General features: G+C 42.9%; 1 protein-coding gene across 9 annotated transcripts in view; it reads left to right on the top strand.

Annotated features, from left to right (window-relative positions):
• Positions 1 to 21,191, top strand: part of pxylp1 (2-phosphoxylose phosphatase 1) — a 200,469-nt gene that overhangs the window by 146,536 nt on the left and 32,742 nt on the right. For all 9 annotated transcript variants that reach the window (XM_067995428.1, XM_067995425.1, XM_067995427.1 and 6 more), the window contains one exon: positions 2,551 to 2,712. In XM_067995428.1, the coding sequence (XP_067851529.1) occupies positions 2,551 to 2,712 (162 nt within the window). The remainder of the gene's footprint in view (positions 1 to 2,550; positions 2,713 to 21,191) is intronic.

The raw sequence follows: 21,191 nt of genomic DNA, 5'->3' as shown, positions 1-21,191 counted from the left end.
TCACAACTCTAGATTTATTAATACTACTGTTTGTGGTTATTACAATTAGTTGCAGTTGTTATAATAAAAATGAGCCTCAAAGGCATACTGTTCTAGTGTTGTGCTTTCTGAATTGAGCATTAAGTATAAGCAGTTAATTCATTATCAGAAATCCATGGAGATGGCTGTCAGTGACATACAAGTTAAAGCGATGCGATGTGCTTTGGGATTAGCAGATACTTTTGAACTATACAGAGGTGTTGAATGCGGAATATCTCATTCTCTGCTGATGGATTGGTACTTTTCAGAAGAGTTGACACACCTGGAGTTTGTGGGCACAACATTAATCTCATTTAAAATGTGAAATGCTGACCTGTTTATTTCATAAAGATGTTGGCCCTCCGATCACACCTTGGGATATTAACACAAGCTTATGAAATTCCTTTCACCTCCTTGTTTTTAACAGGCTAATGTCTCATTTAAGATAACAGAGAAAGCAATTTGACATGAACACGTAAGGGGTGATCCTATGCTGCCAGCTGGGAGCTCCATTTGCAGGGAATGTGCAGTCACAGAATCACCCCTATTAAACATTCATTCACTGGTACCACAAGGTGTGAGTTCAAGTTTAAGATCAAATGAAGTTCTAATTTGAATATTGTATAGGAACCAAGATGAGGATAGTATTCACTCCACACATATACAAACAAATTCCTAATCCATAGCTGCCAATTTAACTTAAACCCAGATTTTAACTCCCGGTGGGAGTCGGGCAGGTGTGGGCCGAGGCGGATGGGAAACTATGCTTTCCTTTGCAACGTGAGGCGTGGGAGATTTTAACGTCCGGGTGACGTCTGCATGGGCCCCGTCAGGCCTTGGGTTAAAATTGCAGTCGGCCCCAATAACATCTTCTGACAGGTGTCCCACACGCCTGCACAAAAGAGCAGATTAAATTGCAACCACAAAAACAGCGGGATCGGAGGGGGTAAGTCACTGCAGCCATTTAATTGCCTGCCCGCCTATTTTCCACTGTGTGGCCAGTTTTAAAATCCACTCCTTAAGTTTCCATTTTATTCTGGTTTAGGTGCTTTTTTCATAAACTTGTTGTTACTGTGTATAGAAATGTTACTTATTTTAGTTTTTAGAGTGTCAATTAATCAGTTTCTCAGTTACTGCTCCAATTTAACACATGATCCAGCTACCTTTTTGTACCCTGTAAAGGCTATGGGACTTTTAGTCATTTCCACCAGGATGTGCAACCTTATCAATGGAAAGTGAGCATTGCATTGGTTTACTAGTCGATCTCCTGTGGCATTGCTCATGGGAAGTCCGACCAGGTGCAGCATTCAGGTGAAGCAGGGTTAGAGGGTGGGCTGATATTTGGATCCTGATGGAGGAGGGAGGAGAAGCTCAGCTGCCCACCATTTCCTGCCTTTGCTCCTCCATCCCCATCACCCTTCCCCATGGGGGAGTGGAGGATAGGGAAGGAAAAAAGTGATGGGGAGGTGGACAGTGGGGGGAAACAGAGAGTGGAAGGGAGAAAAAGGATGGGGAAAGGAGAAGGATGGAGTAGCGATTGGAGTGGAGGAAAGGGAGAATGGGATGGGAGATGGGGACAGAGGAGCAAAGGCAAGGAAATTATCTGTACTAAGCTCAGATTTTCATGCTGGCAGGGGGGCAGTACTCGTTCTCCTTGCCTTCCCCAGGCTAGGATTCATTGAGCATGGGGAGGGTGGAGGCTGATCAGGATTCACACAAAGTGTGAGGTGGGGGGTGATTTTTTTTTTCAGGAAGGCGCTGCTTTTGCTCTACTGAAGGTTCAGTTAGAGAATTTCATGTAATGTTAAATGCTGCCCCATTTAATTTAATTAGTCACATAACATTACGTTTACAGTGCCACATACAGGTGCAGTATCTTTTGCATCTTGAGAAGACTCACCGTTTTAATATATAATAGATTACTTATTCCTGTGGCATGTCTTCAGAATCATGAATCTCAGCTCCCCAGTTAGCTCAGTGGATTAATGCAGTGTGATGTACTGAGCTAAAAAGATCAAGAAATTTAAGAGTTTGGCCAAGATTAATTCTCAGTTCGTTGATTTCAGCTGGGGTAGCAGTCAACGCTACAGCCATCCTCACATGTCTTGTCCAGAAGGGGAAAAATCAGCCCCAGTTCCCGATCAATATCCTGCACATGTTTGCGAATGTCAGGTGCTTCTCACATTTCAATAGTTCATCAGCGTTTACTATCTGGGTTCAGATATGAAAATGAAGGATCTGAGGGTTGTAAGTGCCTGTGGAGCTGTATCCCGGCATGATTCACTGCCTTTGGGAAGAAGAGGAGACAATAGTGATAAACTTGAGGGAAAAGTAGCTTTCCTATCCTCAAAAAATAGAAAAACTTATCTTTGCTGAAACACCTGATTACTGCGTGTGCATTACCAGCAAAGCTGCACGTTGCACTGTTTTTAAACCAGAATGAATCCATCCTCCCACACAGGTCTTGAGATTACAGTGTTTATGTCTGTTGTATCGAACAGTGATTAAGTTATCTTTAATTTTTCATTTCAGTGCATTTGATCCCTGTGACACAACCAAAAGAGGAAGGAGTGGTCGCCAAAACCCGAAAACGAATATTAGTAGATCTGTACACTGCTCCTCCAAGGTTGGATCCAATTTATGAGGCCTATGTATACTGCAACATGCCAAATAAAACTGACCATGGCCTGGAAGGTGCGTACTTAAGTTCCCATCCTTAGGTGACCCAAAGAAAATGAAACTAGTTATCTTTAGCACTGCTTCACATGCTAATTTTCCTGATGGGTATTGTAGTGCAGCTGGTTTCAAAGTGTTTCTTATGGATGAGAATGGGAAATGTTGTCCTTTAGCTCAGGAAGCTAAGAAAATAAAAAGGGTTGTTAAAAGTACTCTGGCTGCTGAAACACTGGATCTTGTCAATGCAGTGGATACGGGATTCTTTTGGCAAATATTTTGAGTGACATCCTGTACAATGGGAATACTGAAGGTAGTATATCCATTGAATGTTATGTAGACAATCGTTCAATGTGGGATAATGTACACTCTACGAGAAATGTTAGTGAGAAAAGATTATGGATTGACCTTGCTGGCTTGAAACAAATGCTGGAGAGAAAGGAAATCTCTAAAATTAAATGGGTGGATTCAACCCATCAACTGTCAGATTGTTTTACTAAAAGAAATACATGTACGAAGAAATTATTTGGGATTCCAGAGAAGGTCGCCTCACAATGTAATGTTTTAAATAGTATAAATTGTACAGAGTATGGAAGTTTTTAATTTTTGAAATTTTGTTTGTATTGTGTATATATAAAGTTTAATTTTTTTAAAGTTTTATTTAAAGAGAAAGAGTAAGGGTATTTTATCCATGTAATTTATATCAATTAGTGTTAATTGTATTCAGGTGGTGGGTATCAATTAGGAACTCTCTTGTATCCATTTATAGGAGGGAGCTTATCTAGGGGGTGCTGTGTGTGTAATGGGGATCTCTGGGAATAAAGGCTTGGAAGCAACTGAAGACTAGGCTCTAGTACTCTATCCTTCAGCACCTGGTTATCCAGTTTATTACAAATGGCTCCTTATGAAGCTGAAAACTGAAGAACGATCATTTTTTTTTCTTTGGCCCCTCTGAGCCTCAGGTGGAATTACAGGGGGATTAACTGTGGGTCACTCTGCCTCGTGAGGGCTGATCGAGGCAGGCTGATGTGTCTTTGCAGGCACCGGTAATCTCCCCGCCGTGTAAACGACCCCATCCCTAGGATTTGGGATAGGTTCTATGGCCTAAGGCCGGGGTGGGTAGAGCTTCCGCTCTGCCATATTTGGAGATGTGGAGCGAGCCCCCAGGAATTTTGGAGTGAGAGTGATCCCAGTGCTTTTTGAACATGGGAGACCATCACCACGGAGCTTCATCCTATTATCACATGATATTTCAACAGGGTCTACTCTCTCATGTGGATGTAAAAGATCCCATGGCATAATTCAAAGAAAAGCAAGGGAATTCTCCCAGTGTCCTGGCCAACATTCATCTCTCAACCAATACCATTAGAAACATATTATCTGTTCATGGGACCTTGCTGTGTGCAAATTGGCTGCCACATTTGCCTACAAAAAACAACAGTGACTACACATAATAAAAAAGCAATTCATTGCTTGTGAAGTATTTTTTAATGTCTTGAGGACATGAAATGGATATATAAATGCAAATTATTTATTTTCTTATTACTGTGATTTGTCTTAATTTTATTGTGGTTTCTATTCACTTGTTAAAGAATGACGCACACAATTGTTCTTTTAAAGAAGCACACGTGGGTAGATTTTTATCTTCACTACTTGGGTGGTAATCTGACAGAACGGATTTGCCCACCTGTTGTAGAACCTGTCTGATTTTCATTCCATTGATTTCATTCTTCAAATGGGATCGTTTAAGTCCACTAGGAAGGCAGAAGGGCTTCTATTTAACATCTGATCCAAAAAAGGGCACCTCCGACACTGCAGCACTCCATCTGTACTGCACTGAAGTGTCAGGCCTAGATTAGGGAGGCAATTTTAACCGTCAACACGTGAGCAGTAATTTCCCAGATTCTTCTTCAAGTATAGTGATTAGAAGAATCAGCAAATGTGAACCTGATTATTTCCAGAACATGGTACCTGGAGGCACCCAAGTGATAGAATTTGCTAACTGATTTGTCCAATAAAAAGCTGCAAAGGTTATGTGCAGATAAATGTAAATGTACCGACCAGTTGTGCCAACTCCTGTGTGCTTTCTAGATTTTGTGACTCCCAAGCTGGCAGGCAAGCAGTTGAAATGCTTCTGTAATCTATTACCCTGTCAAGATGACTCTATTTAAACCAAAGCAACATTAAGTTTCAGTTATTTCAGATTTCTTAAAGAAAATGAAAGTTATTGAATACATTCACAAAAACAACATTACAGAAAACGAGCTGCCATCTTTTGATGACTGCATAATAATTTATTGTTGCAAATCCCAATTGTTGCCTTTTATAAAGATTGAGTCAGGTTCAGAGGTACAGCATGTTTGGGTTTGATTGTTTTTTGTTTTTCAAATTAACTTTTCCTGTTACTGTAAAACATTTTAATGATTTTACTTTAGTTTAGAAGGTTGAACGGTGATCTAATCGAGGTCTTTAAAATGATAAAGAGATTCGATAGAGTAGATAAAGAGAAATCATTTCCTCTAGTGGGGAATCCTGAACAAGGGGACATAATCTTAAAATTAGAACTCGGTCATTTAGGAGTGAAATCAGGAAGCATTTTTTCACACAAAGTGTAGTGGAAAAATGGAAATCTCTCCCACAAAAGGCTGTGGATGCTGGGTCAATTGAAATGTTCAAGACTGAGATCGATAGATTTTTATAAGGTAAGGGTATCAAGGGATATGGAGCAAAGGTGGGCAAATAGAGTTGAGGTACAGATTAGCCATGATCTAATTGAATGGTGGAACTGGCTTGAGGAGCTGAATGACCGACTCCTGTTCTTATCATAGTACCATAGTAGGTACAGCACAGGAGGAGGCCATTCGGCCCATCGTGCCTGTGCCGGCTCTTTGAAAGAGCTATCCAGTTAGTCCCATTCCACTGCTCTTACCCCATAGCTCTGTAAATTTTTTCCCTTCAAGTATTTATCCGATTTTCTTTTGAAAGTTACTATTGAATCCGCTTCCACCACCCTTTCAGGCAGTGCATTTCAGATCATTACAACTTGCTGCGTAAAAAAATGTTTCCTCATGTCGCCTCTGACTCTTTTGCTGATCACCTTAAACCTGTGTCCTCTGGTTACCGACTTTTCTGCCACTGGAAACAGTTTCTCCTTATTTACTCTATCAAAACAGTTCATGATTTTGAACACCTCTATCAAAACTCCCCTTAACCTTCTCTGATCTAAGGAGAAAAAACCCAGCTTCTCCAGTGCCTCCAAATAACTGAAGTCCCTCATCCCTGGTATCATTCTACTAAATCCCCTCTGCACCTTCTCTAACGCCTTGACATCCTTCCTAAAGTGTGGTGCCCAGAATTGAACACAATACTCCGCTGTAGCCGAACCAGTGTTTTATAAAGCTTTAGCAGAACTTCCTTGCTTTTGTACTCTATGGGGTAAATTTTAATGGGGCACGGGGGTGGGGATTCCTGAAGGGAAACTCGGAAGTATGGATTTCCCAGACTTCCTTATGATTTTGACGTCAGGACGTCTTTCATTTTTTTGCATGTTTCTTGCCTGACAGGCCAGCCGGATTGACAGGCTGGCCGTCAGTTGGACGGGAGAACAGCCAGGGAGCGGATGCCGGCATAGAAGGGGGGGTGTTCGGTCATCAGTGTGGGGGGGGGTCATCAGGGTGTTAGTCATCGGAGGGTCGGTCAACGGGGGGAATCATCGGGATCAGGGGGGTCAGGATCATCGGGCTGGTTGGTCATCGGGGGGATCAGGGGTTATCGGGCGGTCAGGGGTCATCGAGCGTTCAGGGGTCATGGGGGAGTCATCAGGGTCAGGGGTCATTGGGGAGGGGTCGGACACCGGGGGAGTCATAGTGGGGGGCGGTCATTGGGGGAGTCATCAGGGTCATCGGGGTGGGGGTCGGACATCGGGCGTCGGAGATCGTGGAGTCGGAGATCGTGGGGCGGGGGGGGTCATTTGATCGCATTTGCGGGGTCGCAGGGGGTAGGCTTTTTGGACTGGAGGAAGTATTCCTGCACCTCTTGGCCCACAAGCAGTGCAATAAAGGCACTTACCTGCTGATCTGGGCCTTCTCGCCTCCTCCCAAGTGGTGTGAAGCAAAAGGCCCGGGAATCCCGGCCCCCAGGAGTTAAAAATAAAAAAGCTGTCAAAATGGAGGCCCGCAGACTCCTTAAAAGCTTACACTGACCAACCCGCCTCCTGACAGCGGGTTGGTTGCTCACCCCTCGTATCACTTCCGTAAAAATCGGAAGTGGGCAGGCTCGGCTCGGGTTTTAGTTTTATGACAATTTTTACCTTCCTACCTGCCCCCAACTCATCTGTTTGTGAGGTTATAATTTACCCCTATGTCTCCATTAATAAAGCCCAGGATCCCATATGCAGTTTTAATGGCCTTCTCAACTTGTCCAGCCACCTTCAAAGATTTGTGTACACACATCCGAAGGTCTCTCTGTTCCTGCACTCCCTTTAAAATTGTACCATTTAGTTTATATTGTCTCTCCTCATTCTTCCTACCAAAATGTATTACTTCACACTTCTCTGCATTAAATTTCATCTGCCATCTGTCTGCCCATTTCACCAGTCTGTCTATGTCCTCCTGAAGTCTGTTACTATCCTCCACATTGTTTACTACATTTCGGAGTTTCAGATCATCTGCAAACTTTGAAATTATACCCTCTATACCCAAGTCTAGGTCATTAATATGTATCAAAAAGAGCAGTGGTCGTAATACTGACCCCTGGGGAACACCACTGTATACTTCCCTCCAGTCTGAAAAACAACCGTTCACCACGACTGTCTGCTTTCTGTCCCCTAGCCAATTTTGTATCCATGCTGCCACTGTCCCTTTAATCCCATGTGCTTTACTTTTGCTAACGAGTCTATTATGTGGTACTTTATCAAATGCCTTTTGAAAGTCCATGTTTACAACATCAACTGTACTACCCTCATCAACCCTCTCTGTTACTTCATCAAAGAACTCAATTAATTTAGTCAAGCATGATTTTCCTTTAACAAATCCGTGCTGACTTCCATTTATTAGCCCATACTTTTCCAAGTGCCAATTAATTTTGTCCCGCATTATTGTCTCTAAAAGTTTCCCCACCATCGATGTTAGGCTGACTGGCCTGTAATTGCTGAGTTTATCACTGTCCCCTTTTTTGAACAGGGGTGTAACATTTGCAATTCTCCAATCCTCTGGCATCATCCCCATAATCTAAGGAGGATTGGCCTGAGCCTCCACAATTTCTGCCAACTTTTTAAGTACCTCCTCTTTATCTATTATTATCCTATCCAATATCGTTACTACCTCCTCCTTTACTGCTACAATGGCAGCATCCTCTTCTTTAGTGAAGACCAATGCAAAGTTTCATTTTGTATCTCAGCCATGTCCTCAAGAAGTTCCTATATTACATAATAGTGTGGTGCCTAGAATGCTGACCTACTGCTACTGTGATTGCCAGAGAAATATCAAGATTTGGACAAATATAGTAACAGATTTTAAATGGAGTTTATATACTTCACTGCACAAATGAGCTATGTGAGATGATAATGCTTTTTAGGCAAAAGGAAATAATTTACTTAGCATTTCTTACTTTATAGTGATGACATTCTTTGTTTGGGATAAACTGACTTCATTGAGTAACAAATACCATAACCTGCCTTTTATTAGCCACCAAGTCTATTTGGCTCTGAATACAATGTACTCAGATTTGCTTACTAGCTTTCACTATATATTTTCAGAGTATGCACTGGTACCGAAGTATGTCACCTGCTGCAAGCACATATTGGAAAATCGGGGGCTGTGCGCCCGTGATTTTCTGCTACGTGCTGGTGGCGGGCAAGGTACCTCACTACCAGCGTGTACTTAGTAAATGTAGGCTGTAATGTGAACACATCTCTCCAAAATAGAGATAAAAAGAAAAATAACTACAAATTCTGGAAATAAAAAATAAAAACAGGAAGTGCTGTGAATACAAAGCTCGCCCACTACAGAAAAGATGGTTTAACATTTTGGGTCCAGGTTCTTCATCAGAATTGGAAACTGGAGGATAAGTAAGTTCCTTCATGAGACTGAACTAATTCTTCTCCCCTTTTACTTTTGTTCAGTCCTATAAAGCAGTTTGCTTGTTTTTTGTTAGTCAGATTTCATTTCTGATGAAGAGTCCACACTTGCAATGTTACCCCATCGTTTCCATCTCAGAACATAAGAAATAGGAGCAGGAGTAGGCCATAGGCTCGAGCATGCTCCGCCATTCATTCAGATCATGGCTGATCTTCAACCTCAACTCCGCTTTCCCGCCCGATCCCCATCTCCCTTGATTCCCCTAGAGTCAAAAATCTATCCATCTCAGTCTTGAATATAATCAATGACTCACCATCCACAGCCCTCTGGGGTAGAGAATTCCAAAGATTCACAACCTTCTGCGTGAAGAAATTCCTCCTCATCTCAGTCTTGAATGGCCGACGATGTCCCCTAGTTCTAGGCACTCTAGCCAGGGGAAACAATCTCTCAGCCTCTATCCTGTCAAGCCCCCTCATAATCTTATATGTTTCAATGAGATCACCTCTTCTTTTTCTAAACTCCAGAGAGCATAGAAACATAGAAAATAGGAGCAAGAGTAGGCCATACGGCCCTTCGGGCCTGCTCCGCCATTCAATATGATCATGGTTGATCGTCTAACTCAGTATCCTGTTCCCGCTTTTTCCCCATATCCCTTGATCCCTTTAGCATTAAGAAACATATCTATCTCCTTCTTGAATACATCTAATGACTTGGCCTCCACAGCCTTTTGAGGTAGAGAATTCCACAGGTGCAGAAGAAATTTCTCCTCATCTCGGTTCTAAATGGCATACCCCATATCCTGAGACTGTGACACCTGGTCCTGGACTCCCCAGCCATTGGGAACATCCTCCCTGCATCTAGTCTGTCTAGTCCTGTTAGAATTTTATATGTTTCGATGAGATCACCTCTCACTCTTCTAAACTCTAGTGAATATAGGCCTAGTCGACCCAATCTCTCCTCATACGTCGGTCCTGCCATCCCAGAAATCAGTCTGGTAAACCTTCGTTGCACTCCCTCCATGGCAAGGGCATCCTTGCTCAGATAAGAAGACCAAAACACCACACAATACTCCAGATGTGGTATCACCATGGCCCTGTATAACTGCAGTAAGACATCCCTGTTCCTGTTCTCAAATCCTCTTGCAATGAACGTCAACATACCATTCGCCTTCCTAACTGCTTGCTGCACCTGAATGCTCGCTTTCAGCGACTGGTGTACAAGAACACCCAGGTCTCGTTGCACCTCCCCTTTTCCCAATCTATCACCATTCAGATAATAATCTGTCTTTCTGTTTTTACAACCAAAGTGGATAACCTCACATTTATCCACGTTATACTGCATCCACCATGTTCTTGCCCACTCGCCCAACTTGTCAAAATCACATTGGAGCCTCTTTGCATCCTCCTCACAGCTCACATTCCACCCCAGCTTTGTGTCGTCTGCAAACTTGGAAATGTTACATTCCGTTCCCTCATCCAAATCATTGATATATATTGTGAATAGCTGGGGCCCAAGCACTGATCCCTGCGGTACCCCACTAGTCACTGCCTGCCACCCGGAAAAAGACCCGTTTATTCCTACTCTCTGTTTCCTATCTGTCAACCAATTCTCAATCCATGCCAGTATATTCCTCCAATCCCATGTGCTTTAATTTTGCACACTAACCTCTTGTGTGGGACCTTATCAAAAGCCTTCTGAAAATCCAAGTACACTACATCCACTGGTTCTACTCAACCTCTCTTCAGAGGACAACCCTCTCATCCCAGGAATTAATCCAGTGAACCTTTGTTGCATCGCCTCCCAAGCAAGTATACCCTTCCTTAGATAAGGAGACCAAAACTGTACGCAGTACTCCAGGTGAGGTGTCACTAAAGCCCTGTACAACTGTAGTAAGACTTCCTCACTCTTGTACTCCAACCCCCTTGCAATAAAGATCAACATGCCATTTGCTTTCCTAATTGACTGCTATACCTACATACTAACCTTTTGTGTTTCTTGTACGAGGACACCCAAGTCTCTCTGAACACCAAAATTTCATAGTTTCTCACCATTTAAAAAATATTCTGTTTTTCTATTCTTCCTACCAAAGTGAATAATCGCACATTTCCCCACATTAATTTCTATCTGCCATCTTCTTACCCACTCACTTAATCTAACCACCTCACTTAATCTAACCACCTCCCCTTGACATTCAACGGCATTACCATTGCCGAATTCCCCCACCATCAACTTCCTGGGGGTCACTGTTGACCAGAAACTTAACTGGACCAGCCATATAAATACTGTGGCTGGGTATTCTGTGGCGAGTGACTCACCTCCTGACTCCCCAAAGCCTTTCCACCACAAGGCACAAGTCAGGAGTGTGATGGTATACTCTCCACTTGCCTGGATGAGTGCAGCTCCAACAACACTCAAGAAGCTCAACACCATCCAGGACAAAGCAGCCCGCTTGATTGGCACCCCATCCACCACCCTAAACATTCACTCCCTTCACCACCGGCGCAACATGGCTGCAGTGTGTACCATCCACAGGATGCACAGCAGCAACTCGCCAAGGTTTCTTCGACAGCACCTCCCAAACCCGCGACCTCTATCACCTAGAAGGACAAGAGCAGTAGGTACATGGGAACAACACCACCTGCACGTTCCCCTCCAAGTCACACACCATCCCGACTTGGAAATATATCGCTGTTCCTTCATCGTCGCTGGGTCAAAATCCTGGAACTCCCTTCCTAACAGCACTGTGGGAGAACTTTCACCAGACGGACTGCAGCGGTTCAAGAAGGTGGCTCAGCACCACCTTCTCGAGGGCAATTAGGGATGGGCAATAAATGCCGGCCTCGCCAGCGACGCCAACATCCCATGAACAAATATTTTTAAAAATCAGAAGCGGTGGGCAAGCCGCCCAGGTAATTTAAAAATTGCTACAATTACTTTATCTGTCACAGGTAAAGTGCCTGAAGTACCTCAATGAGGTACATTTGGCTCTTTAACTGTCATCCCGCCGGCTTTAATTGCGGGCGGGACTTCCGTTTTCGGGTCACCCGCCCACATATAGGTGGGTCCCTGGGAAACTCGGAGGTCGGTGGGTTGGAGCCAACTTCTGAACCTGAACGGGATTTCCGTGATTTTTGGAGCCCCCCCCCCCCACCCCCAAGCTCTAACGCACCCACAATTGCCCCCTAAAATTGAGCCCATTGTGTCCTCTTCACAGCTTACTTTCCCACCTAGCTTTAGATGTTGACTGGCCTGCTTTGTACTTTCTGCATTTTCTGCTTTTATCCTACAAAACTGTTGCTTCCCCAGTAGGAAAGGAAGGCATAAATGTAAAAAAAATGATAAACTATAATTTTCTTTGTTCTCCAATGAAAAATCAGGGTGAGTGTCAAAATGATGTCTCCAATTATGCTCACATTGACCTTTTCGCTCACATTAGCGACTGAAGGAAATTATACTTGAGTGCCTTTTAGGAAAAATGCTTTCTAAACCTTTATTCCCTTGCATTTCTTTAAAACTGTGATGGAATTATGCATTTCACATCAAGATTCCTAATTGCATTGTGAAAATGTCATTGCACCACGATGCTATGTGTTACATGATGATGCAGAACTCTAGATGTGTGATCAACTGCTCAGAAGCACCCAAATCTGGACAACATAGACATTTTTTAAAAAGTTGTTCATGGGATGTGGGCGTTGCTGGCAAGGCCAGCATTTATTGCCCATCCCTAATTGCCATTGAGAAAGTGGTGGTGAGCCGCCTTCTTGAACTGCTGCAGTTCGTGTGGTGACAGTTCTCCCACAGTGCTGTTCGGAAGGGAGTTCCAAGGTTTTGACCCAGCGACGATGAAGGAACGGCGATATATTTCCAAGTCGGGATGATGTGTGACTTGGAGGGGAACGTGCAGGTGGTGTTGTTCCCATGTACCTGCTGCTCTTGTCCTTCTAGGTGGTAGAAGTCGCGGGTTTGGGAGGTGCTGTCGAAGAAACCTTGGCGAGTTGCTGCAGTGCATCCTGTGGATGGTACACACTGCAGCCGCAGTGCGCGGTGGTGAAGGGAGTGAATGTTTAGGGTGGTGGATGGGGTGCCAATCAAGTGGGCTGCTTTGTCCTGGATGGTGTCGAGCTTCTTGAGTGTTGTTGGAGCTGCACTTATCCAGGCAAGTGGAAAGTATTCCATCACACTCCTGATTTGTGCCTTGTAGATGGTGGATAGGCTTTGGGGAGTCAGGAGGTGAGTCACTCACCACAGAATACCCAGCCTCTGACCTGCTCTTGTAGCCACAGTATTTATATGGCTGGTCCAGTTAAGTTTCTGGTCAACGGTGACCCCCAGGATGTTGATGGTGGGGGATTTGGCGATGGTAATGCCGTTGAATGTCGAGGGGAGGTGGTTAGACTCTCTATGGTTGGAGATGGTCATTGCCTGGCACTTGTCTGGCGCGAATGTCACTTGCCACTTATGAGCCCAAGCCTGGATGTTGTCCAGGTCTTGCTGCATCCGGGCACAGACTGTTTCATTATCTGAGGGGTTGCGAATGGAACTGAACACTGTGCAATCATCAGCGAACATCCCCGTTTCTGACCTTATGATGGAGGGAAGGTCATTGATGAAGCAGCTGAAGATGGCTGGCCTAGGACACTGTCCTGAGGAACTCCTGCAGCAATGTCCTTGGGCTGAGATGATTGGCCTCCAACAACCACTACCATCTTCCTTTGTGCTAGGTATGACTCCAGCCACTGGAGAGTTTTCCCCGATTCCCATTGACTTCAATTTTACTAGGGCTTCTTGGTGCCACACTCGGTCAAATGCTGCCTTGATGTCAAGGACAGTCACTCTCACCTCACCTCTGGAATTCAGCTCTTTTGTCCATGTTTGGACCAAGGCTGTAATGAGGTCTGGAGCTGAGTGGTCCTGGCGGAATCCAAACTGAGCATCAGTGAGCAGGTTATTGGTGAGTAAGTGCCGCTTGATAGCACTGTCGACGACACCTCCAATCACTTTGCTGATGATTGAGAGTAGACTGATGGGGCGGTAATTTGCTGGATTGGATTTGCCCTTGTTTTTTGTGGACAGGACATAACTGGGCAATTTTCCACATTGTTGGGTAGATGCCAGTGTTGTAGCTGTACTGGAACAGCTTGGCTGGAGGTGTGGCTAGTTCTGAAGCACAAGTCTTCAGCACTTCAGCCGGTATGTTGTCGGTGCCTATAGCCTTTGCTGCATCCAGTGCACTCAGCCGTTTCTTGATATCATGTGGAATGAATCGAATTGGCTGAAGACTGGCTTCTGTGATGGTGGGGATATCAGGAGGACGCCGAGATGGATCATCCACTCGGCACTTCTGGCTGAAGATGGTTGCAAACACTTCATTCAGCCTTGTCTTTTGCACTCACGTGCTGGACTCCGCCACCATTGAGGATGGGGATGTTTACAGACCCTCCTCCTCCTGTTAGTTGTTTAATTGTCCACCATCATTGCAATGGCATCCTTCCACTCAGCCTGTGTAGCATAAATGATCTGTGTGCATACTTGTGCCTTGTGAACACACACACATCATTTATTGAATGCATTTCTTGAATTAGGGATATCTTGGATGATAATACACAGAATGTGGGAATAGAGGTTTCCTATCAGAAATAGTTCTTTGAACAACACCACAGGGAATTTCCATCAACTCCACTTCTCCATTTCAATACTAAGTAAAGATTCAATTTTCACTGCAGATACTGGTGCAAAACCAATTGGGGCAGTCAATTCTCCAGAAAATGGTTGTCACTAATCATTTGATTAGCATGTTAATTGCAGCTTTAAATGGACTCAAGTCGCAGCCTCTCTTCAGTGGAAACCATTTTGTTCTCAAATTTACTCCACAGATCTGTGTACATTTGTCATTATAATTTTAAGCAATTAAGAAACATGATTTTAATTTTGTCAATATTGGTTGAGTGATTTCTAAATTGCAATTTGGATACTTTATAATGCTGGAGGTCTTTCTTGAATTTTGACCTGATTTAATATAAAATTAGTTTGAAGTATAAATTGAGGCATGTATGGAACCAGAACCAGCCTGTTCCACAAACTTTACATCTAAGCCATCATATTGACCTCAAAGTTAACAATGCAGCAGATGCTTGCTGAGTGTGCACTCTCACATTCAATTGAAAACAACTGTTTTCCCAGCTGTTGCAGCATTCTCCAAGCCACTCCCTACATAATGTGAAGTGTTGACTGGGAGTCTAATATATGTGTATTAATATTACCAGCTCGAGTTGCATGATGACGCAGATGTGTATCGCTTTGTGACCAACCTCCTAGAAGCAGCCAGATGTGGTTCAACATAGACATTACAGAGAGGTCCTTCCACTGAGTCGGTGTAACCTCTTGCAGAAATGATCTGTGTGTATAAATATACTTTGTTAACACAGGAACAATTCATTGAAAGTGTTTTCTGCATTAACGTATACTTCTTATGATAATACACAGCTTGTTTGACAATGTAGGATCGGAGATGTCCTAACAGAAATAGTTGACTGAACGGTACTGCTGGGATTTTCCCATCAACTCCATTTGGCTCTGAACCACACAAAATGAGCCACCAGGGTAGCTCTTATATTTATTTTGTGAACCTTGTAAAGTGTCTGGGGTATCATTGTATCAGGTTTGTTAACAGAAGCAGCTCACTAATGAGACTGGTGTTGTAATAATATTGTTACGTTGCTGATCATATCTGCTAAAAAAGTAGTTTGAAAACTAAAGCTTCAGTGAAAACTATCAGTATTTCTGCTTCACTTTTCCCAGCTACCACTATGAGGGCTATGGGAAGAGTGTTTGGAGCAGGTCATTCTAGAAATTGAGTCTGCCTTCACAGTTGTGCCATTTTAAAGGTTATTTCTGAGCAGTGATGGCTTAGTAGGTAAATGCACATCCAGTGTGATATGATGCTGAACCACTTGTATCAGGATGGTGCCAGCTTTGGTTGGAGTGATGGTATGGGCACTGCAATTGACCTCAGCATTTCTGTTTGGCATCCAGTAATCCCTACTGTATAGTGCAGAGATGAGAATCGGATCAGACTAACTGTGATGCCTCCCACAGTGGAATGATCTACCCACTATCGCTGTCAAGGCTCACACATCACTTTATTGAAGACACGGGGGCTAGATTTTCCTCCTATTTTCAGGAAGTACCAGGGTGGATGGGGGAGGGGGAACCGTTCTGCCAGCTCCTCATTTATAGGATTTTCTTCTAGAGTGAAAAGGATGCTGAATATGCTGGGCCATATTTGGGTGGGCGTATTCAAATGTCTGGATACATTAGCCTAGTGGTTATGGTACTGGATCAGAGGTCATGAGTTCAAATCCCACCATGTTAAATTGTGGAATTGAGTTTAATTAATCTGGAAAATTGGTTCTCTCGTGTTCTTCACCGACCAGCTCTACATGGTACCTGTGACTCCAGTCCTACAATATATAGTTGACAATGCCCTCTGAAGTGGCCTAACAAACTACTCAGCTGTAAAATAGAACAACTGCTACAAAAGTGAACAACACCATTGTGAGAGCAACCAAGTGGACTTCAGGCATTCAAGAGAAAGGCCCACCACCTTCTCAGGAAACAATTAGTGATTGGCAGTAAATGTGGCATTGTCAGCATCGCTGACGTCCCAAGGGGTGAAAAAAGGAAGGAAAAGTCGTCATCTGATGCATTTTCCTTCATTAGCACCTCACCAACACTGGGCGTCAGGGATGCCATTGTGTATCAGCGTTCAACATAGGTAAAGAGACGGGGTGGGGGACGTTGTGTGTTTCAATTTTATATAGCCTATAAGCCAAGGACAGTTAATCATTGTGTAATTGATTGCACTCAACAAGCATGTCAAATTTTAAATTCGTAAAATATTTTACTCAATTCTTCGGCTGCCAGAGGCAGCCGACCACGCTCTGCTCCGATTCGCTGCTGCAGGCATCAAGGCCATCACAGAGGCAGGCTTTCTGACAATACCAGCAGTCCCACCAGGTGCTCACTGAACAATATTTAAATTAGCTGTCCCAGGAAAATCCACTGGAGTCAACACCGGGAGGTATGGGCAGGAGCCACGTCCACTCTGCACAGCTCTGGCAGGATTACTGCTGAAGAGTGTGGAACTTTATTCCAGCATGAATCTGGAATGTGAATTTCAGTGATTCTGGGAGAAGTGGGTAATTACCCATTTCATGTCCATTTGGATAGAAATACAATTGCTCTATTATGAAATTTAGCAAAAATACTGCAAACATAGTAATGGAGCGGCATAATCACTTGGTTTCATACTATATTCGTGTGCGTATCATATAATTTTCAGCAAGGCAATACATCAACAGTACATTATATTTACAGTGTTGTCACTAGGGTTTCAGTAAAGTGCAATGGTGGGTGGATGGATTAAAATTTCATATTGCATTCATTTGAACTGTAAAAAAATTCTCTTTCTGTGATAAACTGATCATGGGAGCAGAATGCAAAATAGAATGCAAAGTCTACTCAGCAGTATAATTAGATATTATTCTTCCAAACTTCATCAATTTCTCGTGAGACCGTTTTGAGCTGTATAACACTGAGATCAGGTAGTGTTGTTTATAGGTCTCTCGTCTTTGGTATTTATGGGAGCAATTCAAGGTGATTAATTAAAAGAATCATACAACGTTAAAGTCTGTTGGTTTAGATGTCCCCCTCTGTCCCCCTCTGGAGTATTGATATTAATACACTAAATAGTGATAACATTGATTCAATTTATACTTGATTATCAGCTTCCCTGAAGTTTTACTTGGTAAGTGCACAGCCCAGTGTGAAACTGAACTACGTAGAATAGAATGGCTGCTGCCTGTGGAACCCAGCATAAGTTCGCACCCAGGAGGGATTCTGATTATATGTACTGTCTGGAGTTATGTCAGTATTTTGTATTTTCAAAAATGCCAAACAGTAACAGCAGTCTATTTAGAATATTGACCCATTAGAACCCAAATAAACTGAATTGCTTGCCTGACCTGTTTTCAAATGAAGTATTTCAGACTCAGTGCCAGTTCTTCCCTGTCACTTACCACAGATGTAATTGCAGATATGTGATGCGTAATAAGTTTAGACTGGATCTGAACTCTGGGACGTAAACAGAAAGGATATTATTTGAACACCAAGCATTGAAAATGGCACTAAATTCTGAAGTGATTCCTAACCAACATCCCTGTTGTAATCTTCTGGTTAAGGTTACAAGATTTGATCAGCTGCACCTTCTTCACTTATGGAACACTGAGATATTGGTAGCAAGCACAGAATTTAAATATTGAATCTATTTTTTTTTGTTGCATTTATTTCTAATCATTAATTGAGTAGCTCTTTGAGTGCAGCTCTGTCTTCCTGTTCATTTAGCCTCCAGGTTTGATTTCTATTACCCTGACAACATGGCAAGTGTGAAATGCTTATTATAGTGTTTATGCAAATTTGCGTCAGGAAATGCATATTCATTGAATGGCAAAATTGCAGTCTATTTACATAAATACATCAAAAGCAAAATACTGTGGATGCTGGAAATCTGAAATTAAAAACAAAATGTTGGAGAAGCTCAGCAAGTCAGGCAGCATCTGTGGACAAAGAAACAGAGTTAACGTTTCAAGCCAGTTTCTTCACAGATGCTGCCTGACTTGCTGAGCTTCTCCAGCATTTTCTGTTTTTATTACATAAATATATGCTGCATTTATGGAGTTTTATGGTATAGGTGTGTTCCCACATAAGTGGTCCTCAAATAGAAAGCCATGATTTCCATCTTCTGCTTGCCCTTATTTACTTTTTCTTTTTCTGCTGGAGATCTGTGATTTCTGTTAATGAAAGGGAAGAATCTGGCGCTGTAGTTCTAATTAGAGACCTGACTGCAGCTTGCAAAGGCCCACAAAAATGTAGCTCTTAAACTGCTTTTAACATTGCGTAAGACACACGTTTGTGTCGCCAGTTCCCAGCTATAAATGAAATTGAAAACTTCTGGGTATTTCCAGCAACCATTTGACTTTTATCCAGCTGCACAAGACTCCAGCTTTATGAACCATCAGGACTAGCTCAAACAATGGGTCGGATTTTACTGTGGGTGGAGAACGAACGGCACCAGCCATTCGTTAGACTTGCACTTGCCCATTGACTTTCTGTGAGCTTTTGCACAGCAAATTACTGTAAGTTGGAGAGTCATTCAGCGCGGAGCCCTCAACAGGACATCTGGGACCTGTGTGAACAGGGCAAGCAACTATGTATCTCCTTAACCGCTCAGATCGAAGCATCATTAGTGAGCAGCGCAGAGACAGAACCAGGAAGTGTAACTTAGAATAGTGAATTCAATGTCAAATCGGGTACAGTAAGCGAAATAAAGAGAGGGAAAGAAAGATTGAATTAAGAGACAGAGTTGAAGGAGACAGAAAGAAAAAGTAAGAAAAAAAAAATTATTTGTTTTTTTTTTAAATGTCCAACAATAATTAATACCTGAAGGAATGAAACTCCATACTTGTAAAAGTTCATTTTCTGTGCCAGAGAGGTTGTTTGGCAGTAATTAAGACTTACCATGCCATTAAAATGGTGCTTACACTGGAATAGACAAGCCCAAACTTTTTTTGCCAAGTTTAGTCCATATCGATCAGGTTAATACAGGAACTTCATGCTGAGGAGCCAGACAGCGAGATGCCGTTTTTGCGCAGTTTTTGGAGGAGCATCGTATCTTGACCAGTAACCTCAGGATTTCCCCATTTAACTGCGCATATGCAGTCTCCAGAAGTTATTGTCTTATTTGCACATGAATAACGGTGAGTGTTGTTAGCCTCATTGTTATTTTTACAGCAAAATCCGGCCCATTGTAAAAGCAGCTTTTAATACTGGGGGGGCCTCAGCATATTGGATCATTTATATTGGAGTACATACGTCTGCTTTGAATGACAGCCCATCAGGGTAAAACCATCTTTAGCCATAAAACTGTGTGATTCAAATATTCATTCCTGTATATTCTCATATAACCAGCTTCTGATGTATGTGTGATAATTGCAGTAAGCCGATCTGTACAGAATAATGAGTATTTGCAATATACATGTTAGGTGTATTCCCACTCTAGTAGAGTCAGATACAAATGACCCTGATTTACATTTAGTTGTAATTTTGCCATTTTCCTTCCAGGCAGTTAAATTGCCTTCCAATGGTCAGAGGGTGCACATATCCAACAGTGGCCATTTCCAGTCTTGGCTAAGGAAAAATGGCAGTCTACAGCCCCTTCCCCTAACCCAGGTAAATGGAGGCATAGGTGTATATGCCCTGACCCAGGTAAATGAAGCTGTGGAAGTGTCCAGTCCCAACTTAGGTAATTCTTTTGCCCTGTCTGCTGCTGACAGAAATTCAGGTTTTAGCTTGGCAACAACTTAGTTATGCAGATTGAGAATATGCCTTTCAGGAATCTGAACGCTCCTTACAACAGATCATGTACATTTTCACTCTCATAGTCTCTTTCCCCAATTTACAAGTTTTCTTTCTGACCCCAAAGATAATAGAACAAAAACTGTGGGAGTTTCTTAGCCACAGCAGCAGCAGCAACAAAACTCAACTTTAACATAGAAAAAGATCCAAGGTGCTTCACAGAAGTGTAACTAGACAAAAATGGACTGCAACTCAAGCAAATAATACTTCGCACAGCATAACCAGGTGGAAATAAAAAATGTCTAAGGGAGCAAATGCCCTGAATCTTGGTTGAAGCAAAGAGTTTAGAAAGGCCCAGTATAATTTTCATCATGCTGAAGTGATGCTGTGACATTTTTGTGCCATGAATCTTGTTTTTGCAGCACAACTTTTTCAACAACAATGCTTGTCTTTAAAACTTTCAGTGAACTAGACAGGTACTTTAACCAGGATACGTGCGGGACAGCCCCCTAGCTGTATCTAATCAAATATTTTGAATGGTGTCGGGTGGGTGCGCTGTACTTTTTTCCAATCTTGGTTTTCTTTCCTCTTCTGAAGTCTTCTCAACTTCATGCTTTGATGTGATTCCAGAGGCACTGGCAGTCATCCTGTAACTCACTAAACTGGCCAGTCTTCATCTAGGAGTTTAGACAGTGGGTATCTATGCAATTTTACCAGGTAGCCCATCGTGGCTTAGCCAGCCTTGCCCTCACCTGACATTCATACAATTTCCAATTGGGTCTTAGGAAAGTAATTAGAAGGGGAAACTTGTGGCAGATGTTTTTGCCTTGCTAGCCTCGGTACACCTATGATAAATGTAGTACTCCTATTGACACCTTAGCTGAGATCAGCTAACTCAGTACAGATCAGAGATTGAATCTAGGACCCTCCTAGTCTGTCTAGGTCAGTACCACAATTGGCAGTGCAATTATGCACCAAGTCATCATTATTTTTGGTATAATCCTGCTG

This window comes from Heptranchias perlo, chromosome 13 (genome assembly GCF_035084215.1).
Source record: "Heptranchias perlo isolate sHepPer1 chromosome 13, sHepPer1.hap1, whole genome shotgun sequence".
In the NCBI taxonomy this organism is placed as follows: Eukaryota; Metazoa; Chordata; class Chondrichthyes; order Hexanchiformes; family Hexanchidae; genus Heptranchias; species Heptranchias perlo.
Note: the sequence above shows the minus strand (reverse complement) of the source record. Positions and strands in the feature narration are given on the sequence as shown.